Source organism: Manis pentadactyla, chromosome 4, assembly GCF_030020395.1.
Source record: "Manis pentadactyla isolate mManPen7 chromosome 4, mManPen7.hap1, whole genome shotgun sequence".
Classification (NCBI taxonomy): Eukaryota; Metazoa; Chordata; class Mammalia; order Pholidota; family Manidae; genus Manis; species Manis pentadactyla.
Genome location: NC_080022.1, coordinates 178,667,288 through 178,692,027, shown reverse-complemented (window position 1 = coordinate 178,692,027; position 24,740 = coordinate 178,667,288). Strand labels below are relative to the sequence as shown.

Sequence of the window (24,740 nt, the reverse complement as noted above, 5' to 3'; positions counted from 1 at the left end):
AGCTAAAAATGTAGCTTATCCTACTGGTAAAGCTGCGTCTGGTGGGGGAAAGCCCAGTCACTTCCTGCCTCTGCTTCACTGCGGTCAGCCTGCCTCATCACATGTGTAGAGAACCTGGCGGCTGTTGGTACCAGACTAACAGAGAGGGAAGTGGAAGCCCCAGATTGCTGGCCTCGGGGAGCAGAGACAGACCAAGGCTCATTGGCTGGGGAGTTGGCTGCCTGGTGTGGAAGGGAACTGACAAGAGAGACCCAGCTTTGGGCCAGGCCTTTACAGGCAGGATCTGAACACGGATGCAAGCCCTTGCTGAGCAATAGCTACCCTCTGCTGAGGGCTCCACACCCGGTCTTGCCAGTTCCTCATGAGAACCTGAGGGTAGGAGGGATCGTCTCCATTTCTCAGAAGGGATAATGAGTGCAGAGGGAAGAAGTAGTTTCCAAGGTCTTCCTCAGAGCTAAGAATTGGCAGAACTAGGACTGGAACCCAGAGGTGCCTGACTGAGGGCTGGACTCTCCATAGCACCGCACTGTGGGGGGTGGGGAAGGTGTGCTGCAGCCGTCTGGGAGTCCGCTGTGCTAATCCCAATGAGTGCATACCGAGTTTGAGCGTTACTTAGCCATCCAGCCTTCCTTTCATCCATCCATCCATCTTTCCACCCACCCACCCACCCACCCGCTCATCTACCCATCAACCCACCTTCCCTCCATCCATCCATCTATCCATCTATCTATCATCCATCCATCCATCCACCCATCCATCCATCCATCTATCTATCCATCCATCCATCTTTCCACCCACCTACCCACTCATCTACCCATCAACCCACCCTCCCTCCATCCACCCACCCATCCATCCATCCATCTACCCATCCATCCATCAACCCACCCATCCATCCATCCGTCCCTCCCACTGTATTACGTTCTGGGGATGCCATGATAGCCGAACAGCCCCATGAAGCTCACCAGCTCACCCAGAGAGTCTTACACACCCTCACGGCACCCTGCAGGCTAGGCCACAAGCCCTTCTCAGTTCAGTCTCACAATGAGCTGCTTGGCCACCATCCAAGGTTAATCAGAAACTGGAGACTCTCCCAGGAGTGATCCTTATTTTGTTTTTATTCCATTCAGCCAGGAATGAACAGCGTGCTAGACTATGGCCTGGACCGAGTGACCAATCCGAATGAAGTTCAGGTAAATCAGGTAGGTCTCTGCTGCACCCTGTGGACAAAGCCTAGATCAGGTTCTTGGGCTGGGGAGGTGTCCGCGTGTCTGTTGTCTATTCTTGTCTGTAGGGGCAGTGCTATCTCTCCCTGAGACTTACAAAGCGAGGAGGAGGTTTGGGCTCTGTGATATCAGTGTTGGGAGGAGCGAGGCCATGGCAAGCGTCCTGCATGAAGAGAGACAGAGAATGTCAGGGGCAGGTCAGCGCAAATGGGATCTAGATGGTTCATTTTCAGACTTTGCCGAGCCACTCCCCCCTTTAAAAATCTGATGAACGTTATGAACCCATTCCACCCGAAGATACATAGACAGACATTTTACACACAGTTTCAGCCTGTTGCCTTACCCGCTGAAGACTATAGTCCTCAGGCTTAAGATCTTTGCATCAACTTTTGTTTTAATTTTAACCCACATGACAGGACCTGAAATGTCACAATTTCCTTTGCATCTCATTGGAGTGATATCTTTGCAAAGATTCTCCTATGCTTTTTATTTTAAAAGGACCCTTTCCCCAAGTAGGCCACCATGTATGATGGATGGCCAATTTCTTATGATGTCTTTTTATTGAAAGAGATGTAATTCATAAGCTGTTGAAATAGCGAGCATCCAGGTGAGGGTTTCTTACCTGTGGCACTGTTATTTGGGGCCAGATAATTCTTTGGGGCTCTCCTGCACACTGTAGGATGTTTAGTGGTGCCCCTGGCCTCTACCCACTAGAGGCCAGTAGCCCCATGCTTTTCCCTGCCCGCCTCCCAGTTCTGACCATCAGAAATGTCTCCAGGCGTTGTCCAGTGTACCCTGGAGGTCAGGACTGCCTGGGCTGAGAACCTCTGATGCCAGTGAAACAGCCTAAACCCTATTTAAATTCATCTTAGATGGTTTCATTGCTTTCTGTCCAGGGTTGTCTTTGGGCAGTAAAGGGTCAGGGAACTCTTTAGCCTAGTGTGTCCTAAAGGCAAATGGGGGAGCTGGGGGAGCTGTGCCAGGAAAGAAGGAAGAAGGAGGTCCAAGGGGGAGAGGAAGGAACAGGAGAAAGGTGGCAAGGCAGCTCTGTTGGTGTGCACTTCTGCCCCTGGGACCTGGGACTCAGGATGGCCCTGAGGACTGGCTGCCACCCCCACTGGCCCCCTGTGTGAGGGAGTTAGAGGCCCAGATTTAGGGATGGAGTCCGTTGGGCACCCAGAGGGTGTCACCCAGGGGCATCGCTAGGTCCCTTGTCTGCAGCACAAGATGAGCCCTCCTCTGGTACATGTGTGGCACTGTCAGCCTTCAACGGCCTTTTCTACGTTCCCTTTGTCAGATGGCAGATAATTGCTGAGGCCTTGTATGCTTGGTTGCCACGGAAACAAAATCATCCTGGAAAATACTGAACCGGGGGGAAGATTCTCCTTTTTTTTTGGTGGATGACTGGCAGCTCTGGGATCCTTTCTGGGGTGTGTGGGGAGGGTAGAGGTGGAAGGCACAGCCCCCACTCTGACCCCAGCCAGCCAGGATCTTGCTCATCTGTGTGTGTACGTAAGTGTGGCGGTGGGGGACCTTTAGTTCAGCTCCGGGAGGAGAGCTGAGACCTGCACTGCTCCATCCGCCGTGCTTCTGTGGGGTAACTTCCAGGGAGCACAGTTGGACATCTCTCCCCTGAGGATGCATCTTCAGGCTCACTGGCAGGCAGGCTAGGAGGAGAGCCTTCTGGCTTTCAAAACCCAGCTCTAGCCGGGTGCCAGCAGTAGTCTCAGCCCAGGGCGAGAGCCTGTGGGTGCCTCCTGAGGCTGAGGGCTGTCCCTGGGCGAGGGTGACACGGGGAATGCTTCCACTTTTGCCTACCTGTCATCTTCTCTCTCTCTCTGTCTTCCCCCAGCTCTCTTTCTCCTGTCTGCACTCTGGCTGCTGTGGAACATTCAGAAGAATAAAGAACCGTCATTTTTGCACAAGCAGGGCCCCTCCTGGCCCCTCCAGCCCAGCCAGTCCCAGTGCTGGGGGTAGATCCAGATCCAGCTATTAGGGGGATGCAGGCTGGTGCTGTGTTTAATCTGTGTGCCACATTCCCACAGTTAAACTATGTATCCCCTGTTTTTTGGGGTTTATCTGCCCTGAGAGGAGAGGATTGAGAGAACATGAAGTGTCCCCATGGGGCCTTGGGTGTGCAGAGGGCCCAGAGGTTTGTCTCATTGCAGAGAAGAGCTCACGGTGCTGGTTTGAAGAGAGAGGCCATTTCTGAGAATTAGTAAATTCTGGAAAAGGTATCTGCTTTCCTTAAATGGAGGCAAATAACCCAAAAGATAAAAACACCGTTGAGCATAGGAAAGGAGGCTGTTAGACTGGCAGGTGTCTAGGGGCCTGGGTGACCCACTTCTTCAGGCTGATGGCCGCTGGTTGGTGTGGCTGTCCAGCCCTGGGAGGATCTGGCCAGGGGTCAGGGACCACACCCAGAGAGCATGTCCTCTCTTGTTTCCAACACTGTGAGTCATATGGGGGTGCCAAGCATGCACAGCCCTCCACTTTCTCCTTATTTCAGAGAGAATTTGGCCCTGCAGGGGGGAGACTGAGTGGCAGCCGGGCGCTAGCCCGACTGGAGGTGATGGTGTGCCCAGGGCTGGCCCGTCCTCCTCCGACCCAACAGGGTCACCGTGCGAGAGGGCGGGTGCGATGTGCTGAAGGGAGCTCTGGCATGCGGCGAATCCCAGCTCTGCCACTCCCTGCATGTGTGATCTTGGACAAGCTCTTGAGCCATTGAGAGCCTCAGTTTCCTCATCTATAACTTGGGAAGAATCCTTTCTCAGAGGATTACGTGAGCTCATTTACACCAAGTGTCTGGCGTGGTGTCCAACACGGAGAGGTTCGCCAACAACAGCTATCATCAGCGCTGTGACCACCACCATGCCACTTGGGAGATGATTTATGGGCACCCTGGACCGTATACCCAGCTGATTTCTTCTTCTGTCCTTACACCGTCTCATACTTCCACACTGGCTGGAGGTGGAGGGAGGAAGATACCCACCAACTCTGACCTCCCTGCCTAGTCTGCTAAACAGCTGCTGAGAACAGCAGTCTACACTGGCATGCACTCGGGTGTCTGGGTACAAGACCAAGTACAGCTCCACAGCATTAAATAGTGTGCTCTGCCCAGCCCTCAGCCTGGAGCCCTCGGAGAGAGGAAGCCCCCAGGTCCTCCCACCAGCTGGGACATGCTGCCTTCTTCCTGGGCTCCTGTGTGGCTGGTGCCAGCCAACTCTCATGGCTGAGCCCTGCCCACAGCCCCTTGTGTGCCAGGCTCAGGGCTGCACGTTTCATGGCTTGTCCCAGCTCAGCCAGGACTCATAGCCACCTTCTGGGGTCACGAGCATTATTAGCATCTGTTTCGTGGTTGTGCCGGGCTAGGAGATTAAGCAGCTCATCCTAGACACACGGCTCAGAAGTGGGGAAGCCGGGATTTGAACGTGGGCTGAAGGGCACCCAGGCTCACACTGTATCCTGCCTGATGAGTTCTAATGTCTGTTATGCAGCTTCCAGAAGCTTTGCTGGCTTTCATTACGTTCTTACAGTAGCTTGGTAGGAGAGGAGAGGTGGTATTAGTTTCATTTTTCTTATGACAAAACGGAAGCAGAGTTAAGTTGAGCACTTTGGCCCACCTGACCCAGCCAGGAGCAAATTCCCAGTTTTTTCAGTTCCTGTCCCAACCACACCCTTTGGTCCTGCACCCAGTAGGTGTCCTATGCTCTGGCCCACCAATCACACTCAGTTGGCCCCATTTTGTTTAATGTTCTGTCACTGTCTTAAAATCCTTCATTTCTCTTGGACAAGGCCCTGCATTTTCATTTTGCACTGGGCCCCTGAGAATTTTGTAGGCCGACCTGCCTCGACCTGATCAGGAATATGGGCAGGACAGAGATTTGACTTCAGATGATCATAATCTCAAATCCTTGTCTCCTTGGACACCTGGCTGCCTCCCAGTCTCTTGCCGGCTTTGTGTTAACCATTTCAGTTCCCGTGTTTCCTGGGTTCTGACTTTTGACCCTCTCAGGCCATGGTGCTGACCCCTCCTGCCCTGTGATTGTCTACAACCTGCATCTGGGTTCAAGGTCAAAAACCAGCCATGGTGCTCTGTAAACTAGCTCTAGGTACACACCTATCTGGGCAAATCTCCAAGTGAAAAATGTTAGAAATCCAAGGTTGCAGAGCATTTGAGGATTCCTTAGGCAGAACATCTTGCCATAACAAGTGTGTCACCCAGACAAAGAATAAAGAAGTGGCTTCTCTCCAGGAGGGCCACCTGTTGAGAAAGCAAGGAATTTGTGCATGAATTCCTGGGTGAAAAAAATGTTTATTTCTTATTTTATTGTGAGGTGGTTTTCTTTGACTTGCTTAGAAATGTGCATGTGTGTGTGTGTATGTGTATTTCTAAAAATAACTTCACTTTAAATCAGTGTTTCTTAGGCCTTGGACTAAGTCATAATAATATTGATACAGGTCTATGAGAATTAGCAAATAAAATGCAGCATGCCAAGTTAAATTTAAATTTCAGGTGAATAATGAATAAATGTTTAGTATAAGTATGTCCCCAATATTGCCTAGGCGTCCTGTATTTTATCTTGTAATTAGGGCTAAAACGATACCCTGTGTACTCTCAGCAGTGGCCTATGGAATCCAGTCAGTAACTGTTGTATGTTGAGTCTCTGCTCTATGCCAGATACCCACGTCTATTATCTCATTTAATCCCCATTTCTCTAACCACTTTCACAAATGAGGAAACGGAAGCTTTGAAATGCTAAATTACTCCCAAAATTATGTTGCCAGTGAGTAACAGAAGCAGGATTTTGACCTTGGCCTGGGGCCAAAGTCCATACTCTTTCCTAAGCCTTATCCGCCAACACCCCCAGTCAGATTTTCTCTCCATCTTTTAGAAAAGCTCAGAACACTCCCCCAACATGCACCAATACACGTAACACCCACCCATAAAGGACAGAGAGACCCTATCTGTCATTCTAGAGGAAGCTGACCCCACAGAAAGGTATTTTTAACCCTAGAAATAAATACTAAAATCCACGTGGACAATCTGAGGTAGAGGCAGGGAAGGCTGACTCCCAGAGGGTGGCTGGTAATTCTGGGAATCAGAGAACAGCAAAGCACAGCACTGATGCAGAGCCCTAGCAGGGTCATAAAATCAAATACAGTGGATTAACATTAAAAAAATGTTAAAACCCTGAAGACTGAAATGCCCCAGAAACAGACATTATTAGACCAATATGTGAGCGTGCATGTGATTGTCTTGCAAGGATAGCTCCCCACGGACCCCAGAGAACATCAGGGCAGAGTGAGAATCTGGCTCATCAAACTGCTGTGCGCTCAGGAGCCTGCTGACAGAGCCCTGCCGACAGGAAGTTTGATCTTGAGCTGCAGCGCTTTGCTGGAGGGTGTTTATCATGCTGGCTGCTGAGCACAGGCCTAGTACCATTATGATCTTTACCATCTTTGGTGGTTTTTTTTTTATCGCACAGATTTGTTGAGATATTATTGACCTATAACATATGTAAATGTAAGGTGTATAAATATGCTGAATAGATACCTGTATATATTGCAGAATGATTACCACAATGAGGTCAGCTAACACCCCTATCCCCTCACATAATGATGATTTTTTTGGTGTGTGTGGTGATAACATTTAAGATTCACTCTCTTAATGACCTTGCAGTATATAGTAGAATATCTTAATTATAGTCACCATGCTAGGCCTTAGATCCCCAGATCTTATAGCGGGGGATTTGCTTTACCATCATTAGTGTTGATTAAAGAGGGTTTCCCGTGTTTGCATTGCATCTTGTGATTGGGAATTTAGCTCTCTTTTTGTTTAGATTTTAAATTAAATGGCTGGATTGTGTCTTCCATTCGGCAGTATCCTCAGCTTTAGAGCAAGGAAGGAATTGCTGAAGAGAGTGAGGTATTTTGTTTTCGGGGATCACTCTCAGTGTTTCCAAGGGCAGATGTAGGTTGGAATCCTGGCTCAGCCAATTACCAACTTGGGAATGTAGAGAAAGTTGCCTGTAACCTCTCAGAGTAATAAAACCCTCCTCCCTTAAACTCTGTAAGGGCCCGGAATGGTGTGAATTGCTATGTACTAACTGCTAAGTGGTTAGTAATTACCCAAAAGTCCAATTTCCCCTTTGAGCAGAGGGCATGGACCAGTAGATACTATTCTTAATCCACTTTAGCAGACTCTAACAGAAAAATCTGATTATACTAGATTCAAATGCAAATCTACTCTGGCCCCAGGGTCCTTTTTCTACCTGAGATGTGTGTCTTGTAAAAGAGGGCCTCCTGTAGATGGAGAATGGGAGCAAAATGGTTGCCAAAACCTTTGGCATATTTGGGGAGTGTCTTCAACTTTTTAAGTGGAAAAATATTCTGGTAAGCTTAGAATACATCTCCATTTTTCTAGGCCTCCATGCACACACAGTCATCATTTATTTGCTATTTATGGAGCATCTACTTTGCCTCAGCCATTATGCTTGGGAAGATAGAATAGTTGCTCTGCTCTTCATAGTGCAGAGTGGGTGATATGCATATTAAACAAAAGAGTCACACAAGCAATTATATAAATATAATTGTGTTAAGTGCCGTGAAGGAGGAAGTCAGGGTGTGTCTTGAGTCCAAAACACACCTCCTTGAGCTTTACCTTCCTGAGATAGCTCTCTCTGCTCCACCACCCAGGAAAAGTGATTTCTTGTGAAAAGCAGTTACACAAAAGCAATATAATGTAGCCAAATGAAACCCAGCAGGGCTGAGAAAGGAGAGGCGAATCTATGACGTTCCAGATAGAACTCTCCTTCATGCCTTGTCAGTGGGTCCCGGACCAGTACTTTGCACACTGGCTAAGGGAAATAGTGTCTTCCTTGGACTCTGACTCTATTCTGAGTGAAGAGCTGAGTTAGGGAATTGAGATCATCACCTTGAAGTCCACGAATGAGCACCAAGCAGCCCCTGGACACAGCCCAGTGCAGGAAGACCGAGCCTGGCATCACCAGCCATGCCCAATCTCCTTTTCAAGAGTTGCATGGAGCAAAAACGTGGTACCGAGGAAGCATGTCATATGGTAGATGTTAGGAGGGGGTGCGTCTGAATGGCTTCCAGGAGCTTCTAAGAGCCTAAACATGGAGTTCCTCTTGGGAGCCAGCCTTTCTCTACTGTAACTCAAAAGCTCTGGAGGGAGGATGCCCTGCAGCCCATCCCTGGTGTGAACTTGCTTCAGTAGTTTCAGCGGGAGGATGGGGCCTGATAGGCTCTTCCATATTATTGCTCAGCCCGGGAACTCAGCTTGCTGTGACCCTGCATTGGAGTCTTTCAATTGTGTGCTTTCGTTTTGGAAAGTTGGCACCTGTTCTTTCGGCCTGTGGCCTTGGCCAGCTTGTTACAAATTCCTAAGGAACGAATCTCACCGTTCATTCAGGGCACTTTCCTGCGAGAAAAGAGCCCACACTCAAGCTCCAGGGCAGTGTCCCCCATCTTTGTGTCTCATCCCATTTAAGGAGGCTCTGCAGGCACGTGGTACGTGGGAACTACCCCAAACTTCATCTTTGATTCATCTCGGCTTTTAGGAGAACAGTGTAAAGTTACAGTGGTAAATCACCAAAGCTCTTAGTTGATCTAATTCTCCAGTGGTTGTGCAGAATAGGGTGGAATTGATGGTGATGGGAGAAATTCTCTATCTTTTAAGTAAGAAAAGGTGGACAGCTTTCTTATGGGGAATGATTTTTATTTCTTAAAATGGGAAATGGGTATTTGAGCTGTGATGATCTAATGACATCTGTTTAATGGTTTTTGCTTCTTTGTTTTCCAGAAACAAACAATCACTGCCATCAAAAAAGAGGTAATTAGTCACCGAGTCCCAAGGAAGTTTGGTTTTAAATCCCCTAACAAATTATGTATACTCTGACTTTGTGTTCTGCATGCAGTAATGAAATGAAAACAGTGTGTAATGTTCAAACAATTGTTTCCAAATTAATGGGCAGCACAGAATGACATCTTTTATAAGATCTGAATGGGGCTGATGCTGAGATTCAGGATTCAAAACACCCTCAGAAGGCACAGATCCGGAGGGATGTGGGAGCAAATGCCTCACCGGGTCTGCACCCCCATGCTGGCACCTGCTTCTACAATTCTGGGGCTGTGCAGAATCTTTCCAGAGTGGCACACTTCCAATTTTGACAAATCTTGTGTCCAGGGTCCAAGATAGAGCCCTGGGAAGCATTGGCCACTGAGGTTAGACCTGCTCTGTCCGCCAGAGGCTCATGAGGGAAGAGCTAAGCGTTGTACCCGTGTCTCGATTTAATGGCCTTTAGAACTTTTTTTCATTAGTGCCTTTTCCCAGACTAACACATGATGAGTAACAGGGGACCCTAATTTGGGGTTTGGTGTCTACTGTGGGCTTGTGTGTCCTATGGGTACTGAGGTGGCTGGCTTGAGGGAATGCTGTCGTTCCGATGGCCTTATGCAAGTGCTGGTGTTCGTGATACTGAAGGGTGGGGAGGTTGGGCATCTTTTAACAGTTGTGTCTCTTCCAGATCATGTATTACCAGCAGGCCTTACTGAGGTCCACAGTGAAGTCTTCGGTGTCCCTTGGAGGGTAGGTTGCTAATTTGGTGGTCTTGCTGAGGTCTGGGCAATAGGTAGGCAAGAGGACAGCTCTGCTTTAAGGCAGACCTGACCAACCATGGTGGACTTAAGATCCTAAAGGATGCTGAGGGACAGAACCCATCTCTAGAGGATGAAGTTCCTAGTTCTTCACTCAACATAGGTCTCCATGTCTTATCTTGGGGTAGGCAGGGGATAGGTGAGGGTCTATACAAGTCTGTCATCTTTCCTGGAATTCACTAATGTGTAGATGGAGAAAGTGGGAGGAGTCCAAAGTTCAGGGACTGACTCTGGGGGTTCCACAGAAGCTTGTGTTCCTGTCATTACGCACTCAGATTTATTAGAGCTATGTGGGTTATGTTTACTGGTTTGGTGGACTGTTAAATGCCCATTGTTAATCTTTGAATTAAAATGCAATTAGGACAAATGGCAACTTTACATTTGATTTATTGAATATTCAGGCTACCTTGATCTAGTCCTAGGACTACCTTGCTAATTCTGAGATTACTCTGACACATGAAAGTGGTCTTGGCTTATTCCTGGGGAGGCACAACGTGATGAATCATTTATTCTGACTACGACTTGAGTAGTGGTACTGATCACAGTGGGATGGAAGGCGCTGGGATTTTTCTAGGCCCTTTCTTCTGATATGGTTAGGGGGTACTGTCTTGTAAAAGTCTTCAAATATCTCTACATCTTCCCAAATTCCCCTGTATCCAAAAACATCCCCTGCCTGAGCAAATGTGCCATGCTCTCACCCACATTTTTCAGCAACTTCTGTCTGCTGCCCCTGAGCCTGGTCCCTGGGGACAGTGTGCCCGTGTACTCAGTGGGTGCTCACTTTGGGTTCTAATGATAATCTTTGTTCTACGGTAAAGTTAAAAGTGTCCACTCAGATATTCTAGAAACCTAGTTCTATGAAACCAAACAGAAGGGACATTGAAGGAGACTCAAAGGCTATTGGACACGTCTTAGACCCACTTTCCAATTTTTATTTGTCTCTGAGCCTCATTACCATTGTTTCAACATCATTAGTGTTCAACTTGTGCACAGTTCCTTTTTCTCCTCTTCAGTTGTCCCGCTTTTGTAAAGTCTGATTTAAGAATCAGAGGGTCTTAGGAGAAATGAAACCAAGGGGCTTGAGTTCTGCACAGAACTGTAAACCTAGGGCTCTGGTATCTCTCCCAGGTGCAGGTTCTGTTCTATCAAAATCTCAGGGCTGTGGGCAGACGTTGTGGCAGGTGCCTTGTGAAATACTGTGGGAACAATTCCCCATCGATGGAGTGGGGCCATGGCAGGGTTCTCCAAACTGCCCACATACCAGAAGGTGTGTTGACTCAGAAGGTCTAACTCAAATAGAATAAATCAATTCCTATCCACATTCGTGAGTGTGGGATTCACACCTCAAGGAAAACACAAGTTTTAAGTAATGAGCCTAAATCTCTAAACCTGGATTATTTGGACAAAGGGTGGAGCCCAGTGTGGCAATCTTGTGCTTTTGATGGTGCCAAGCCACCTGTTTGAGTCAGCTTTGAATTTTGAAAATTCATGATAAAAAATACGAAGAGGCCTTATTTTCCTGAAATAGGTGCAGAGAAATTGCAAAGGGACAGGATTGGGAGACAGAGTTTTGTTTCACAAGTAGAATAGGGACAGATCTTGTTAAATTTCTGCCAATCCTAAGAGCTATTAGAGCATTTTTTTTTCAGAAGAAGGAAATAAGTATGTGACTAAATCAATACGGGAAAAGGAGGACAGGCCGGTCAATTAGCCTGAGGACTCATTCTGCCTCTTGGGTGTTCAACTTTGAGGACACTGTTTTCCATTTACTTTTCAGGATCGTCAAATACAGTGAGCAGTTTTTGTCCAATGATGCCATCATGTCAGGCTGCCTGCCTAGCAATCCTTGGATAACAGATGACACCCAGTTCTGGGACTTAAACGCCAAATTGTATGCATTGGTATATTGGTGTTTTATTTTTAAATAGCTTTTTGGGTCCTAATTCACAGGCCATACAATTCACCCATTTCAAGTGTATAATTCAGTTTTTTACTACATTTCTAGAGTTGGGCAACATCATCACATCAATTTTAAAACATTTCATCGCCTGAATGAGAAACCCTATACCGCTGTTCTCCACCTCCAAACCCTTCCATCCCTGGGGAACCCCTAACCCTTCCTGTCCCTGTGGCTTTGCCGCCTATCCTGGACATTTCGTATAAATGGGATCATGTAACATGTGGCCTTTTGTAGCTAGCTTTTTTCACTGAGCACAGTGCTTCCAAGGTTCATCCATAGTGTAGCATGAATTAGTACTCAGTCCCTGTTTGTGGCTGAATAATGTTTACTGTATGGATACACCACCTTTTGTTTACTCATTCCTCAGCTGATGGACATGTGGCTTGTCTCTGCCTTTCAGCTGTTAGGACTAGTGCGCTGTGAGCATTCCTGCGCAGGTGTTCATGTGGGCATGTTTTGGTTTCTCCTGGGTGTATGCCTAGGGGTGGAACCGCTGCGCCAAGGGATAACTCTTTGTCTAACAATATATTGTCCTTGAGAAGGAAACAATCCCCTTTATGGCTCTGCATTTTTTATGTCTAGTTAGAATAAAAATAAGCTCCTGGAGGCAGGGCCCCAGCCCCGCCTTGGCAAGGATGCCACTCATCCCTTTGCCCTGTTTGTGGATGTTGCACCTGGGTCTGCATAAATCTGTTCAGAAGAGGGGCAGAGGCAGAAATACAGAAGGAGAGGAGAAGCCACCAAAGGGAGGAGGATGAGAAGGGCACGGCTGTCAAGTCAGGGAAAGGTGGAGGAGGAGGAGAGGGCAGGAGCTGGTATGCGTGCATAGGGCAGGTGGGGTGATGGGGAAGAGAGCATCGGGTACAGAGCCCAGCTGAGGTCTTAGGTCAGTGCCAAGGCCATCATCTCGGAAGGCGTGGAGAATGTGTAGGTAGCACAGATCCAGCCACATAGGAGGCATAGCTGGGACCCCTTTCACCTATTCCATGGAGCCTGCTGTGGGCAGCTGAAGGGTGGAGGAGGGCACTCATTTGGAGTTTGGGGCCCCCTACCTACTAGTGCCAACCGCCAAGCCAGAGACTCTAGAACCACCCTCTGGGGGGCTCTAGTTACGAGGATGGTTTTCAGGAACCTATGCCTGTCTCCCAGTGTATGAGAAGTGCCTGGTAAGAGAGGTGACCCGAATCTCCTTGTGGACAAAGATGTGCAGAATTCAGCTGTCCAGAGAAGCCAGGGCCTGGCAAAGCATTGTCCTTGGAGGGCTTGGGAGGGAAACGTGGACAGCTGCTGAATTTTCAAGGAAATGGAGAGTGCGGTATTGAAGCTTTGAGGTGGAGCTTTGCTGGTGAAAAGAAAAGGGAGCCCCTGGTCAGGGGAGTACTGGGTGGATGCCAAATGTGGGCCCCACTGAAACCAGGAAGCCTTGTTCTTAGCCATTTAGACTTTTGTATTGAAATTACCTGGGAAGCCTAAGAAAACAACAAAGATGCATATCCAGCCGTTACCCCTCAAGCCTCTCATGTGGTCGGCCTGGGTTACCCCCTTACTGCCACCAGAGGTTTTTAAAAGCTCCCATTGACTTTCATGAGCAGCCAGGGCTCCCGAGACTGGTTTAGAGCACCGGTTCCCAGGGTGGGGGTCCCTGGACCAGCAGCCTCAGCATCACCAGGGAACGCGTTAGAAATGCCAGTTCCTGGGCTCCACCCACCCCCAGTGAGTCAGAAGCTGAGGGGCTGGCACCCAGCAGTCTTGCATTTAAATGAGTCTTCCAGCTGTTTCGGATGTACACTGAAGTTTGCACATCACTGTTTCACTCTGGGTCTGCTTACTGTGTGAGCACTGGCAAGTATTTAACCTCTCTGAGCTTTGGTCTTCTCAGTGATGAAAGGAGATGATGGTATTCAGCTAGCAGTGTTCTCTGGAAGCCCCCAGTTGTATGTGTGAATCACAGTGCCTCACAGGTGGTGACGCTCCCCTAAATGGTGGCATTAATGTTATTATGGAATTGTACTGTTTTCACCCTGTTATGGAAAATATAAGCTTTCTTGGCTGGTCTTAGATTCCGTGGACATGAATTGCACCCAGCCAGGGCTCTAGCTGCTGCATCAGTGAGACGTGTGTCCGGGGCTTGGAAACCTGTTTCCTGGGGGATGTGCTGGGTTATGGAGAATTCCATAAGGAATAGGAGGAACACCAATTATTTTCCTGGTTTTCTAGAATGTTCAACCTCAGCTAGCTGGCCCGAATGTACTACCTGGGATCAAGGAGACCTTTGAAAACACAGAAGTGCAGGGGAACTTGCATCCGGGAGCTCTGGGGGGATGCAGAGATGGCACAGGGGGTCTACCTGGGGTGTGTGGCTTGAAGGCAGCAGCTACAGGGAGAACCACCGACTCCCACCAGATGCTTCGGTGGGGAGGTGGCACCAGGGGGCATGGCAGCGGCCACAGCACCCCTCACCAGGGGTGGTCTGGAAGGCCTTCCTGGCCTGGTGTGGCAGCCTGACCTCAGATGGCCAGTCTCCACAGGCCTTGGAGGGGGCACTCGTGTTCTCATGCCCTGAAGGCTAAGGAACTGGGCTGGAGTGTGAGGGTGGCTACTGTAGGCATCCTCCTCGCTTTCGGGGCAGCCAGTTCCTGGTACGAGGCCCAGGGCGCCTGGCTGAGGCTGCACTCTCCTAACAGGTCATTACTTGGATTGTGCATTTGTGCAGGGATGGAGACTGGGGGAGGGCTGGGCTGAGCCCCGTCTGTGGGGCCCCTCACCCCAACCCAGGACTGCCTGGTGCAGCCCCTGTCTTGTGTGCAATGTCCAAATCCTTGTCCTTGCAGGGTGGAAATCCCAACCAAGATGCGGGTGGAACGATGGGCCTTCAACTTCAGTGAACTGATCCGGGACCCCAAGGGTCGCCAGAGCTTCCAGTATTTTCTCAAGAAAGAGTTCAGTGGTGGGTCTTTGATTTTTTAATATATATGTACTTTTTTTTTTTACTTCTAGAAACACTCTTGTAATGCGTCACACAGGGTTTTGAGGATTCTTACCAGATGTTTTCATGGATGTTCTCATGCACGCCCTTCAGCAGGTGTTCCTTGGACCCATCCTTTCCGTCGGCTCCTAGAGGTCCCATGGTCTGGTGGGTGGGGAATTGCATCTGTGCACAGAATCCACTCTAGTGTTCAGTTTTCCACAGGACCCTCCCCTCTGGCTGCCCTCACTTCCTCACCCTGGTCCTGGGTCACCAGCCCATGAACTCCTGGGTCCCCTGCCTCCCAATGCAGCTCCTCTGGGAGCTGATGGAAAAGCAAGCTTTCTCTCTCTGTCCCAGAGCCTGGTTTCCTCCAGCGCAGGCTTCTCTACTCTGGCTGTGCATTCAGTTTGCTGGGGGATATCTGAAAACATGTTTGCCCGGGTCCTATTCCCAGAGGTTCCCTTATAATTGGTTTGGTGTGGAATCGCTGTAGTCTTGAAAACTTTCCAGGTGGGTCTAAATGTGGCCACGACCGCCACCTCGCTCCTGGCCTGCTCCCTTCAGGGGCTCAGGGGTGTGCGGGTTTTAATGCCGTGGGTGGGGCCACATTTGATAACCCATCTCTGGGTGTCCTCACCGTGATAGGCACTTGCACCGAGAAACATCTGGGAAAATCAAAGGCCAGAATTAGGACCAACTTCTTCAGGCTGAGCACTCAGTTGGCTTCATCACCTTCATTAAAATATGTGCCTTCGTGGAATTTGTTTACTTCCTTCCTGAGTCCCCAGCCCAGGGGAGATCCCATTTGAGCTTTGTTATTTAGCAGCTTGCTACCCAAGGCTCACTTGTCTGTGGGGTTGCTCTTGACACTAATCCCATGGGACCTGCCATTAACATGTCTGATTTGACTGCCTCGTGCAGTAAATTACATTAAAATCTGGGTTCTTGAAAACCCTTCTCCCCAGTCAAGCCTAACTGCCATGATATAATAAAACCCAGAATAGACGGATGGGAAAGGGAAGGGGTTTAGAGCCAGCCAGCCAGAAGCAGCTGGAGAATAAGTGGATAGGGTGCCATCTAGTGGCAAAGTGGCGAACCCCACCCTGAGCTTATCCCACCCATTGCCTGGTAACAATGAGAATCCTTGGAAAAGACAACCTGCGTTATTTAAATAGCACTTTTGGTGACCGCCTCCTGAGATTCCCGAGGCTCCAGGTACGAACTCGGCGAATGAATCATCAATTTGCTCATGAAAATTTAAAAAAAAATCAAGATACACTTCACATACTGTAAATTCATGTACCATGTAACTCACATGTTATAATCCTTTAAAAGTGTATAATTCAGTTGGTTTTTAGTATGCTCACAAAATTGTGAAACCAATACCACTATATAATTCTAGAACATTCTCACCACCTCAAAAAGAAACCCCTTACCCATTAGAAGTCATTCCCTATTCCTCTGCCTTCTGCTTCCCGCTGCTCCCTTCCCCACTGGTCCAAGGCAAACATTAGTTTATTTTTATCTTCATGGATTTGCCTGTTCTGGACATTTCATGTAAATGGAATCATGAAATATGTGGTCTTTGGTCTTTTTCACATAGCTCAGTGTTTCCTAGGTTCATCCACACTGTAGCAAGTATCAGTCTGCATTCCTTTTCGTGATGGAATAGTATTCCATTGTATGGATATTCACTTTTTATTTATCCATTCATCAGCTGGTGGGCATTTGGGTTGTTTAGACTTTTTGGCTTTTATGAATATACTGCTATCAACTTTCATGTACACATTTTTGCATGCCCTTTCAATCTTTTTATGGAGGTAAAATAGTCATATGATAAAATTTACCATTTTAGCCATTTTTAAGTGTGCAGCACCGTAGCATTAAGTACATTCACACTGTTGTGCAACCATCACTGTCATCTGTCTCATCTTCTTCAAACGGACTCCTGCCCCATTAAGCACTTACTCCCCATTCCTGCCTCCCCAGCTCCTGACAACTGTCATTCTACATTCTGTCTCTGAATCTGATGATCCTAGGTACCTCGTATCAGTGGAGTGATACAGTTTTTGTCCGTTTGTGTGTGACTTCTGTCACTAAGCATAATGTTTTCAAGGTTCATCCAAGTTGTAGCACGAGTCAGAATTTTGTTCCTTTTTAATATGATATTCCTTTATATGTGTGCACCACATTTGGTGTATCTGTTCATCTGCTGATGGACATTTGGGTTGTTTCCGCCTTTTGGGTACTGTGAGTAATCGTTCATTTAAATTTAACCCCAAGCAACTGACTGCCTTTTGCCATGGGTGAGGTGACAGCAGGGCACCGCTGGCCTGTTGACTTATGCCTGTGATCTCAGTCCCAAGAACACCCTGAAGTTCATGTGAAGAGGAAAGACCTCAGTAGAGTTAGCTTAGGATTGGACAGCCTTTTCCTGAGATACCTGGAAGCTTTTCAAAAAATGCTGTGAAAAGAGAGGAGGGCAAGCTCTTGTCCACTTCCCCACACCGGGGCATGCTGCAATTCACACAGACACACAGACACACACACACACACACATATAGTGTACACACGTGCATTCACACAGGTGTATGCACACAATGCACATGTGCATATATGTACACACACGTGTACACAAAGGCTGGAATATGCCCTGTTGGGGGGCTATAAAAGACGGGGTCTCTGCAAACAAAGGAGGCAGAAGTCATGGGCAGTCATTGAACGTGAGCAAAGTAAACAGGGGCCTTCACGAAGAAAGCCTGTTGGGTAGCACACATGTTCACAAGCCTAATCACATGTGAACTTGTTCAAGTAATATTTGATACAGCCAGATTCTAGGACAAAAAAGAACGTGACAGCCTTGGGGGGCGGGGGGGTATCATGAGCAGTGTTCACAGTAGGCACGTGTGGCTGCAGGCGTGGTGGCGCCAGAGTTCATTTCAAAGAGTGTGCTGGAGCGATCACTAGGGTACAGTCCTCCCCTGCGGCTCCTTCTCTAAGAGAGTGTTTTGTTCGACTTAAGGAGGTGCCAGAGCTCGTTTTGCAGAAGAGAAGATGGATCTATCCAGCTAATCTGTTTCTTTTCTTTCCCCTTTTCTTCTCCTGTCTTGCTTCCCGCCTGGCTCCCATCTGCGTGGACCCCCTCCTCCCCGTGCAGGGGAGAATCTGGGATTCTGGGAAGCCTGTGAGGATCTGAAGTATGGAGATCAGTCCAAGGTCAAGGAGAAAGCAGAGGAGATTTACAAGTGAGGATTAGTGAGACTGTTGGGAGTGTCCCCATGGGCCCCCTGCTGGCCACCCCATTGCGTTTGAGGTTTGAGGTCGGAGATAGATCAGGGGTTACCACATCTCTCGCGTCGGCCTCAGTCATGCACCTGCCCTGCTACAAATACCTCACTGCTGTTTGGAAGGCCTGGCAGCTCCTTGGAAGGAAAGCAAGCGAGATGGATGCCGTTATTCTGGCTCCTAGGGGAATGTGCTCAGGAGTTAAAAGAGCAAGCTGCCCTGGGTTACAGTCAGAGTGCTTTGTCTTTGACAAAAACGCTTTAGGTCTCCTGAGAGGTATGTGTCTGCATGTGTGTGTTTGAGAGAGAGAAGAGAGCAAATAGGTGTGATGGGAAAACCTGGTTCCCAGGCCATCTTAGAGAAGTGAGGGCCAGGGAGGGCCCTGGAGCGTCTGGGACAACAAGCCCAGCTTGGGGTGCAAATGTGGGCACAGCTCTTATTCTGCATCTAATGGCTCTTGCCCCACCCCACCCTTGCTCGGTGTAGCAATAAGCCTGTTCCTCTCCAGGCCTGCCTCGCCTCCAGATTACCCTTCGTGTTACTGAAGATCCCAGGGTTCCAGTTAAAGAGGACTAGTTCTGCCTCTAATGGCAGGGTGGATAGGAGACAGGCAGTGTGTTGAGAGCACTAGCAGTACTAGGGTGCGGAGCTGTCTAAATCTCTGCCCCTGCCCCCAGCTCGGGGCTCCCTGTCCTGCCATGGAGCCATCCCTCCTGTCCCTCTCTGCCCTGGCCATCGTGGACACTGTCTTAGGCTCTGAGGCCCAGTGCATTTAGCTTATCTGGGTTCTTGGAGCCCAATCACCATGCTGCAACCAGCCCTCCGTGGCCGCTGGACTGTGGTACTGAGCTTCGGGCAGCGGGCCGGATGGGCATTTATCCTCTCGGACCTCCGGTGTCCTTCCCTCAGATGCACTCGATGGACCATCCCTATTTCAGAGGCACTAACGTCTAAGGGGAGAAACTGAGGTCCCCCTCCTCCCACTTAGGGGCTCCTGTACTTCCTCAGAATCTCCCCTGCCCCCTGCACAGGGAGAGACTGCTCACCAAGAAAAGTGGGGGTGAGGGGGGTTGTCCGTCCAGGAAGGTCCCAGGACATCCTTTCTCAGAACAGTGGTGCCCGACCACCTCATGCACAATGACGCACACAGAACTCCTAAGTCCAAAAATCTGTAAGGAAACTTGCCGCCTTTATACCAACTTCCTTCCTTCCCCAGTTCCCCAGCTGTGTAATCTCCATCTGAATTCCAAAATTTTAATGTGCATCTCAGGAGTGTGGCCAAATACCCATGTGAGTATTTTTAACCCGGCAATGACTCAGAATGGGGCACGTTGGAGAGCCCCGGCCCCCGAACTCCCCAGGGCTGCAAGACGCAGGAAGTGTGGCCAAGTCTGGGTTCTTACTGGGGCCACCAGCAAGGATGCCCCGGTCATTCCTTATGCAGCATTTGAGATTCATCTCCAAATACATCCAAGCTGGGCCAAGGGAGAGCAGAGGCCTGAAACACCTATTTGGAAGGTGTCTTAGCCGACTTCCCGGTGGGCCCCAGATCCTGGTAAACGGAGGCTGGAGGCATTAGGTGGGAAGCTGGATTCTTCACCCAGGTGGCTGGGTTACCCTACCGACTCCTTGGGTCTCTCTCCTAGAGGTTGGGAACAACAAAGTTAAATATTCATACCCCCAATCCTGGCGTGGCTGTTCTCTTGCTTCTAGGAAATGTTGCTTGACAACCTGTTCAGACTCTAGTGTCTTCTTAAAAAGGAGTTGCTGTCATCGCAGGTCCCCTCCCTCCCAAGCAGCTGTGAGCTTTTCATCAACGGAATTACTTTAGCTGCTTCTGCTAACGTTTTCCTCCCGGCTCCAGGCTATTCCTGGCCCCAGGGGCGAGGCGATGGATAAACATAGATGGCAAAACCATGGACGTCACCGTCAGGGGGCTGAGGCGTCCCCACCGCTATGTGCTGGATGCTGCACAAACCCACATCTACATGCTCATGAAGAAGGTAGGTGGGAGGTGCGCTGAGGATACCTGGGCCCAGGGAGCCTTTCCCTTCCCAGGTACCTGAAATGTTCTTTAGGTACGGGGAAGATGGAGGTGATGTGTGGCTGCTGCATTGCTGGTGTTGGGGTGCAGAATTGTTAGCTGTCCCTCCCACCTGTCCGCTGGGCTGGAACCTCCATGGGCCCCAGGCTCGCTGGCTGGGGTGGACCACCTGTGGATGCCGTGGGCGTTCCTAAGGCCCTCACGGCAGTAGCGGGACGGCAGTAATGACACTGGCGATGCTAATATTGCTCCAGCTGTGGTTATATACTGAGGGCTTCTGAGGTCTCACTGTGCAAAGCATGGACCTTTGTGTCATAGGCCACTTGCTCTCCAGAGTCCAGTGGTTTGCCCGGGGTCTACGTCAGGGGATAGAGATTCAAACTGGGTCTGCCTGAGTCCCAAGGCCGGCCTCTTCGTCTCTACCATTGAATGGTGGCGTTTCTGGTGGCCAGGGCCCTGAACAGCATAACCTGTGGGAGGTTAAGTGTCTGAAAGAGACATATGAGGTGTGATTATGGTAAAACCCTGTGAGAATTCAGATCACATTCTGGATTATTAATAAAAAGTGAACATGATGGGAAGCTTCAGGAAATTGTTTAAAAAAATGAAAGAAAGATCAGTCATTTTCCTAAGAAATGAGAACTTGGGGCTCATAGTTCATCTAAGAGAGATTGTCTCGTTTAGTCCCCACGTGGAGCCATAGCCAGGAAGACTTTCTTCAGTAGCTGTAACTTCTTGTTAGGGCAACTATTCCTTTTATGGCGGAGTAACTCCAGAAACTTCATCACATGGTGTAGGGTGGTGTGATCTGGAAACTTCATTATAGGATATCGGATGGTGTGAATGGCAGATTTTTACTAGCTTCCCTTATTTGTATTGATCTCTTATATGTATTGGATTACGAAGAAGTATTTTTACTTGGCTTTTAAAATATGTAATAATTTAGAATTTTCACCATGACACATTAGCATGGTGAAATTTTTCCCCATTTCTTTTTCATTAGTGGGACTCCTCTGTGTTTACCTCACAAAGTGATGCGCAGCAGGGTTTCTTTAATAATGGTTTTCCTTAATGTATTTTAAAATATGTTTTGATTCTTGAAAGTGTGTTTTTCATACGACCTATTACACCCAGGGAAGCTGGCTAGAGGCGGAGCAGACAGAGTCGTGGGTAACTTACCCAGGCTTCTTGGACCGCACTTCTCTACCGGCTGTGTCCTGTGACTGGGAATGCAGCGCGGCCCAGTGCCTCCATGGCCCCTACTCCCAGACTCTATCCTAGTTCTCAGAACTTTCACTGCTAGCCCTTAGTCTTTAGAATGGTACCGTCTCAATAAGTAAATATAAAAAGCTCAGTCCCTGGGTTGTTGCTGTGGGCTTCCTCCCGTATTTGTCAGGACCGGAGGTGGTTTACAAGGATCAAGCAGTCCTGAGGCAACTTCTCTGCACCTGCCCAGGGTCCCAGGGAATATCCACACAAGAGGAATCTGAGTCTTGGTCCCTTTTGGATATTCTCTTGCCTTTGTACCCAAGTGCAGGCCAGACAGGGATGTTGGCGGGCTTTGAAGCGAGTTTCCCGTTCCCAGCTGCTTCTCCTCCCTGGAAGAAGGTGTCAGGTGCACGTGTCCCCTGTCCCATGCCCAAGGTGGGCTTCAGTGTGGGGGCTGTACACTGCGGCTCTGATTCTCAACCTGAGAACCGCCTGGAGACCTAAGACTCAAATCGCCGCATCCCCAGAGTTTCTGATTCCGCAGGAGTGAATATGCCTGAGAATATGCATTTCTAGCAAGTTGCCAGGTGGAATTGATGCTGCTGGCCTGGGGACCACACCTGAGAACCATTGCTTTAGACACACATCTGAATGCTTTTCACACCAGAATGCAGATTCTCTTTACTTTGCCATCTCGCTGCCCGGGGATGGCTTGGAAACAACAGGCGTGAGAGTTTGCTTTGATGCTTCCCCGCTCATAATGACTGTTTTTCCCTTGATCCCCCTAGGATTCTTATGCACGCTACTTAAAATCTCCAATCTATAAGGAAATGCTTGCCAAAGCTATTGAACCTCAGGAAACCACCAAGAAGAGGCAAGTGGAATGGTCTGTAAGGGCTGCTTGCCCGCTGTTTTGTTTACAGGGAAGTGAGGGTCGCTTTCAGCCAAATGACGGTGCTTGAGATATTTGCTTGATGAAAATATTGGGGACTGGGAAGCATTTCTTAGGGTATAATTGCCTCATTGGCTTCAGAATGCCCTGAAATCACCCTGGCACAATTTCCTTAGTAATTACTGCCAGTCAGCTTTGTTCCCTTACGCTGGTTTGAGAGAGTTTTGATTGTCAGGCCGATAATTACCCAATCTCAAACGAAAGTGTGACACTGGTTTTTTAATTGCCATCCTTCCCCACATCCAAACTGCTGTGAGGGAATTAATTTAGCTACATCTTTGTATCCACGTAACATCCTAAGACCTTAGAGAGTTCGGGAGATTGCACCCCAAGAGGAATGGCAGAGTGTGAGGGGGCAGGAACAGGGGCGTTTTGAGTGTCCCTGCTGAGTCCAGGCGACTGCCTTTCAGCAAGTCCTTCCCGCCTCCCCACTGGGGATGTGGTCACCTCAGCTGGCAGAGCCCTTGGGCAAACGATGAAGTGTTCTGAGGGATGGTTTGAACTGTTTTTCGGAGGGAAAAGAAAAACTATAGAGATTGAAGACTCAAAGGTGTTGCCAAACGACAACCTGCACAAAGATGTGGGCCTTCGGTGGAGGCTTTCCCGGCGCCAGCCTGTGTCCTGACCCCCACGGTTAGCGAACGTTCGCCGCTTTGCAGGCTCAGCCCACACTGGGCTCTTCTCCAGCGTCTCAGTGAATTCAAAAGAGGTGTGGTTGGACCAGAGACTTTATCAAAGGAGCTTAAAAAAACCCCAACCTGGTTTCATTCTTGAGCATAATGACCCTGCTCTGAAACGCAGAGAAAGGAGGTCTCTGTGGAGCTCTTCCTGGCCTCCTGGGTAAGGAAGGGAGTTCAGTGTCCCTGGGGACTTGAAAGCTTCTCCTTTCAGCCACAGAAAGGGCTGCAGTAACTCCTAAAGTTCTGCTAGAAAGCGGTGGGGGAGGAAGGGCAGTTTCGCACTTCCCTCTCCGGATAGTTTATACGTTGGGAAGACCTGAGAGATGAGCTGGGGTTTTTGCTGGGGTTCCCTGGGGGCTTTGAGGGTGGGGTGGCACTGGTCCCCAGGGGCAGCGCTTGGCTCCCATGTGGATATTGCCGTCTGGTCATTTGCCACCGCTGCTGCAGGTAGACAGTACACGTGTGAATGCGTTTGTGACGTGTGAAGCTCAGTCTGTAAGTACGTGGGGACTGCCCCTGACTGGCAGGTGTAAGACAATACATAAAACTTAATTTTTCCAGAACAAGTGAAATCCAGCTCCAAGCCTCCGCCTTGGCAGGGCTGGAGGGAGATGCAGTTTTAGGCGTGACTTCCTGGTGGCAGAGCCCTCTTCCTCCGGAGGGTAGATACCAGAGTTCTAGGGGCTTATGTACTCCAGAAACTTGGGGAGGTCCTAGGTTTTACATTGACTGCTGTGGTTGAAATGCTGTTTTCCAAGCCCGTGGGTGGCTCGGCTGCTCACCATCGTCTGCATCACTCGGCCACCGGGAGCTGTGTTCTGTCCGCCAAGGCCGTGGTAGAGAGAGTGGTCCCAGGAGCCCACAGTTATCTTCTGCCGAAGTTTCTGGCTTCTCTGGTGTCTGCGCAGTGCCACCGGCTCACCAGCCCTCCTCAGGCCTTGCCCCATTTCTCTGCCCAAGGAGCCTAGCCCTCTTGGACAGCCCAGACTCTTCCCTCTTTCCAGAACCTTGGCTTTGGGGGAAAAAAATGCTCCTACTCTCCCCTAAGGCAAGAACCCTTGGGCTTTCAGTATCCAAATGCTCCTTGACCCCTTATTTCAGGAAAAGCCTACAGGAAGTGAAGGTGATACCTTGATTTCTAACACTTTGGAAGGCCTGTAATTGTCATCATCCAAGCAGCCTGCCTTGCGTGGAGCCTGCAGTCTGATGATAGTCGGTACTCACTCTGGTCCCATCCCCAAAGCGAACAAGGGAGAAAAGAGCTAAGGTTGGACATGCCTCTGAGCGCCCCACTGCAGGTTCGCAGGGAGAATGAGAGAACGCGTCAGATTCTGGCCTCCCCCAGGTGTGACAGCGTCATTGCTGGGAGGCACTGTGGCTTTCCACCAACCGCCCATCCCATCCTTCCTTCCAGCTCCAGCCTCCTGTTCGTGCGGCGTCACCTGCGCGCCAGCCCGAGCCCCGTCGTGCTGAGGCAGCTGGAGGAAGAGGCCAAGGCTCGAGAAGCAGCCAGCACCGTGGACATCACCCAGGTCATGAGCAAGCTGGACCGTAGGAGCCAACTCAAAAGGGAGCTGCTTCCTAAATAAACCTACAGTTCTCGGGGTGGGGACATGCCCTTGGGGGAGACACGCAAAGAAAGGCAGGTTCAGAGTCTATAGGAGTGCATCCCCCATTAGCAGGGCAGTGGGGACCAGCCCACATTGCTCTGACCTCCTTCGACCTCGGCAACTAGAGCTA

At 49.4% G+C, this 24,740-nt stretch overlaps 1 protein-coding gene across 5 annotated transcripts in view; it reads left to right on the top strand.

The window, feature by feature from the left end:
- RGS9 (regulator of G protein signaling 9) overlaps positions 1–24,740 on the top strand; it is an 81,195-nt gene that overhangs the window by 46,486 nt on the left and 9,969 nt on the right. For 4 of the 5 annotated variants that reach the window (XM_057501648.1, XM_057501647.1, XM_057501646.1 and 1 more), the window contains 9 exons: positions 1,128–1,199; positions 9,049–9,078; positions 9,773–9,834; positions 11,680–11,793; positions 14,694–14,809; positions 17,988–18,075; positions 19,980–20,118; positions 22,157–22,254; positions 24,415–24,532. In XM_057501648.1, the coding sequence (XP_057357631.1) occupies positions 1,128–1,199; positions 9,049–9,078; positions 9,773–9,834; positions 11,680–11,793; positions 14,694–14,809; positions 17,988–18,075; positions 19,980–20,118; positions 22,157–22,254; positions 24,415–24,532 (837 nt within the window). The remainder of the gene's footprint in view (positions 1–1,127; positions 1,200–9,048; positions 9,079–9,772; positions 9,835–11,679; positions 11,794–14,693; positions 14,810–17,987; positions 18,076–19,979; positions 20,119–22,156; positions 22,255–24,414; positions 24,533–24,740) is intronic. The other variant, XM_057501645.1, reaches the window with a different exon arrangement.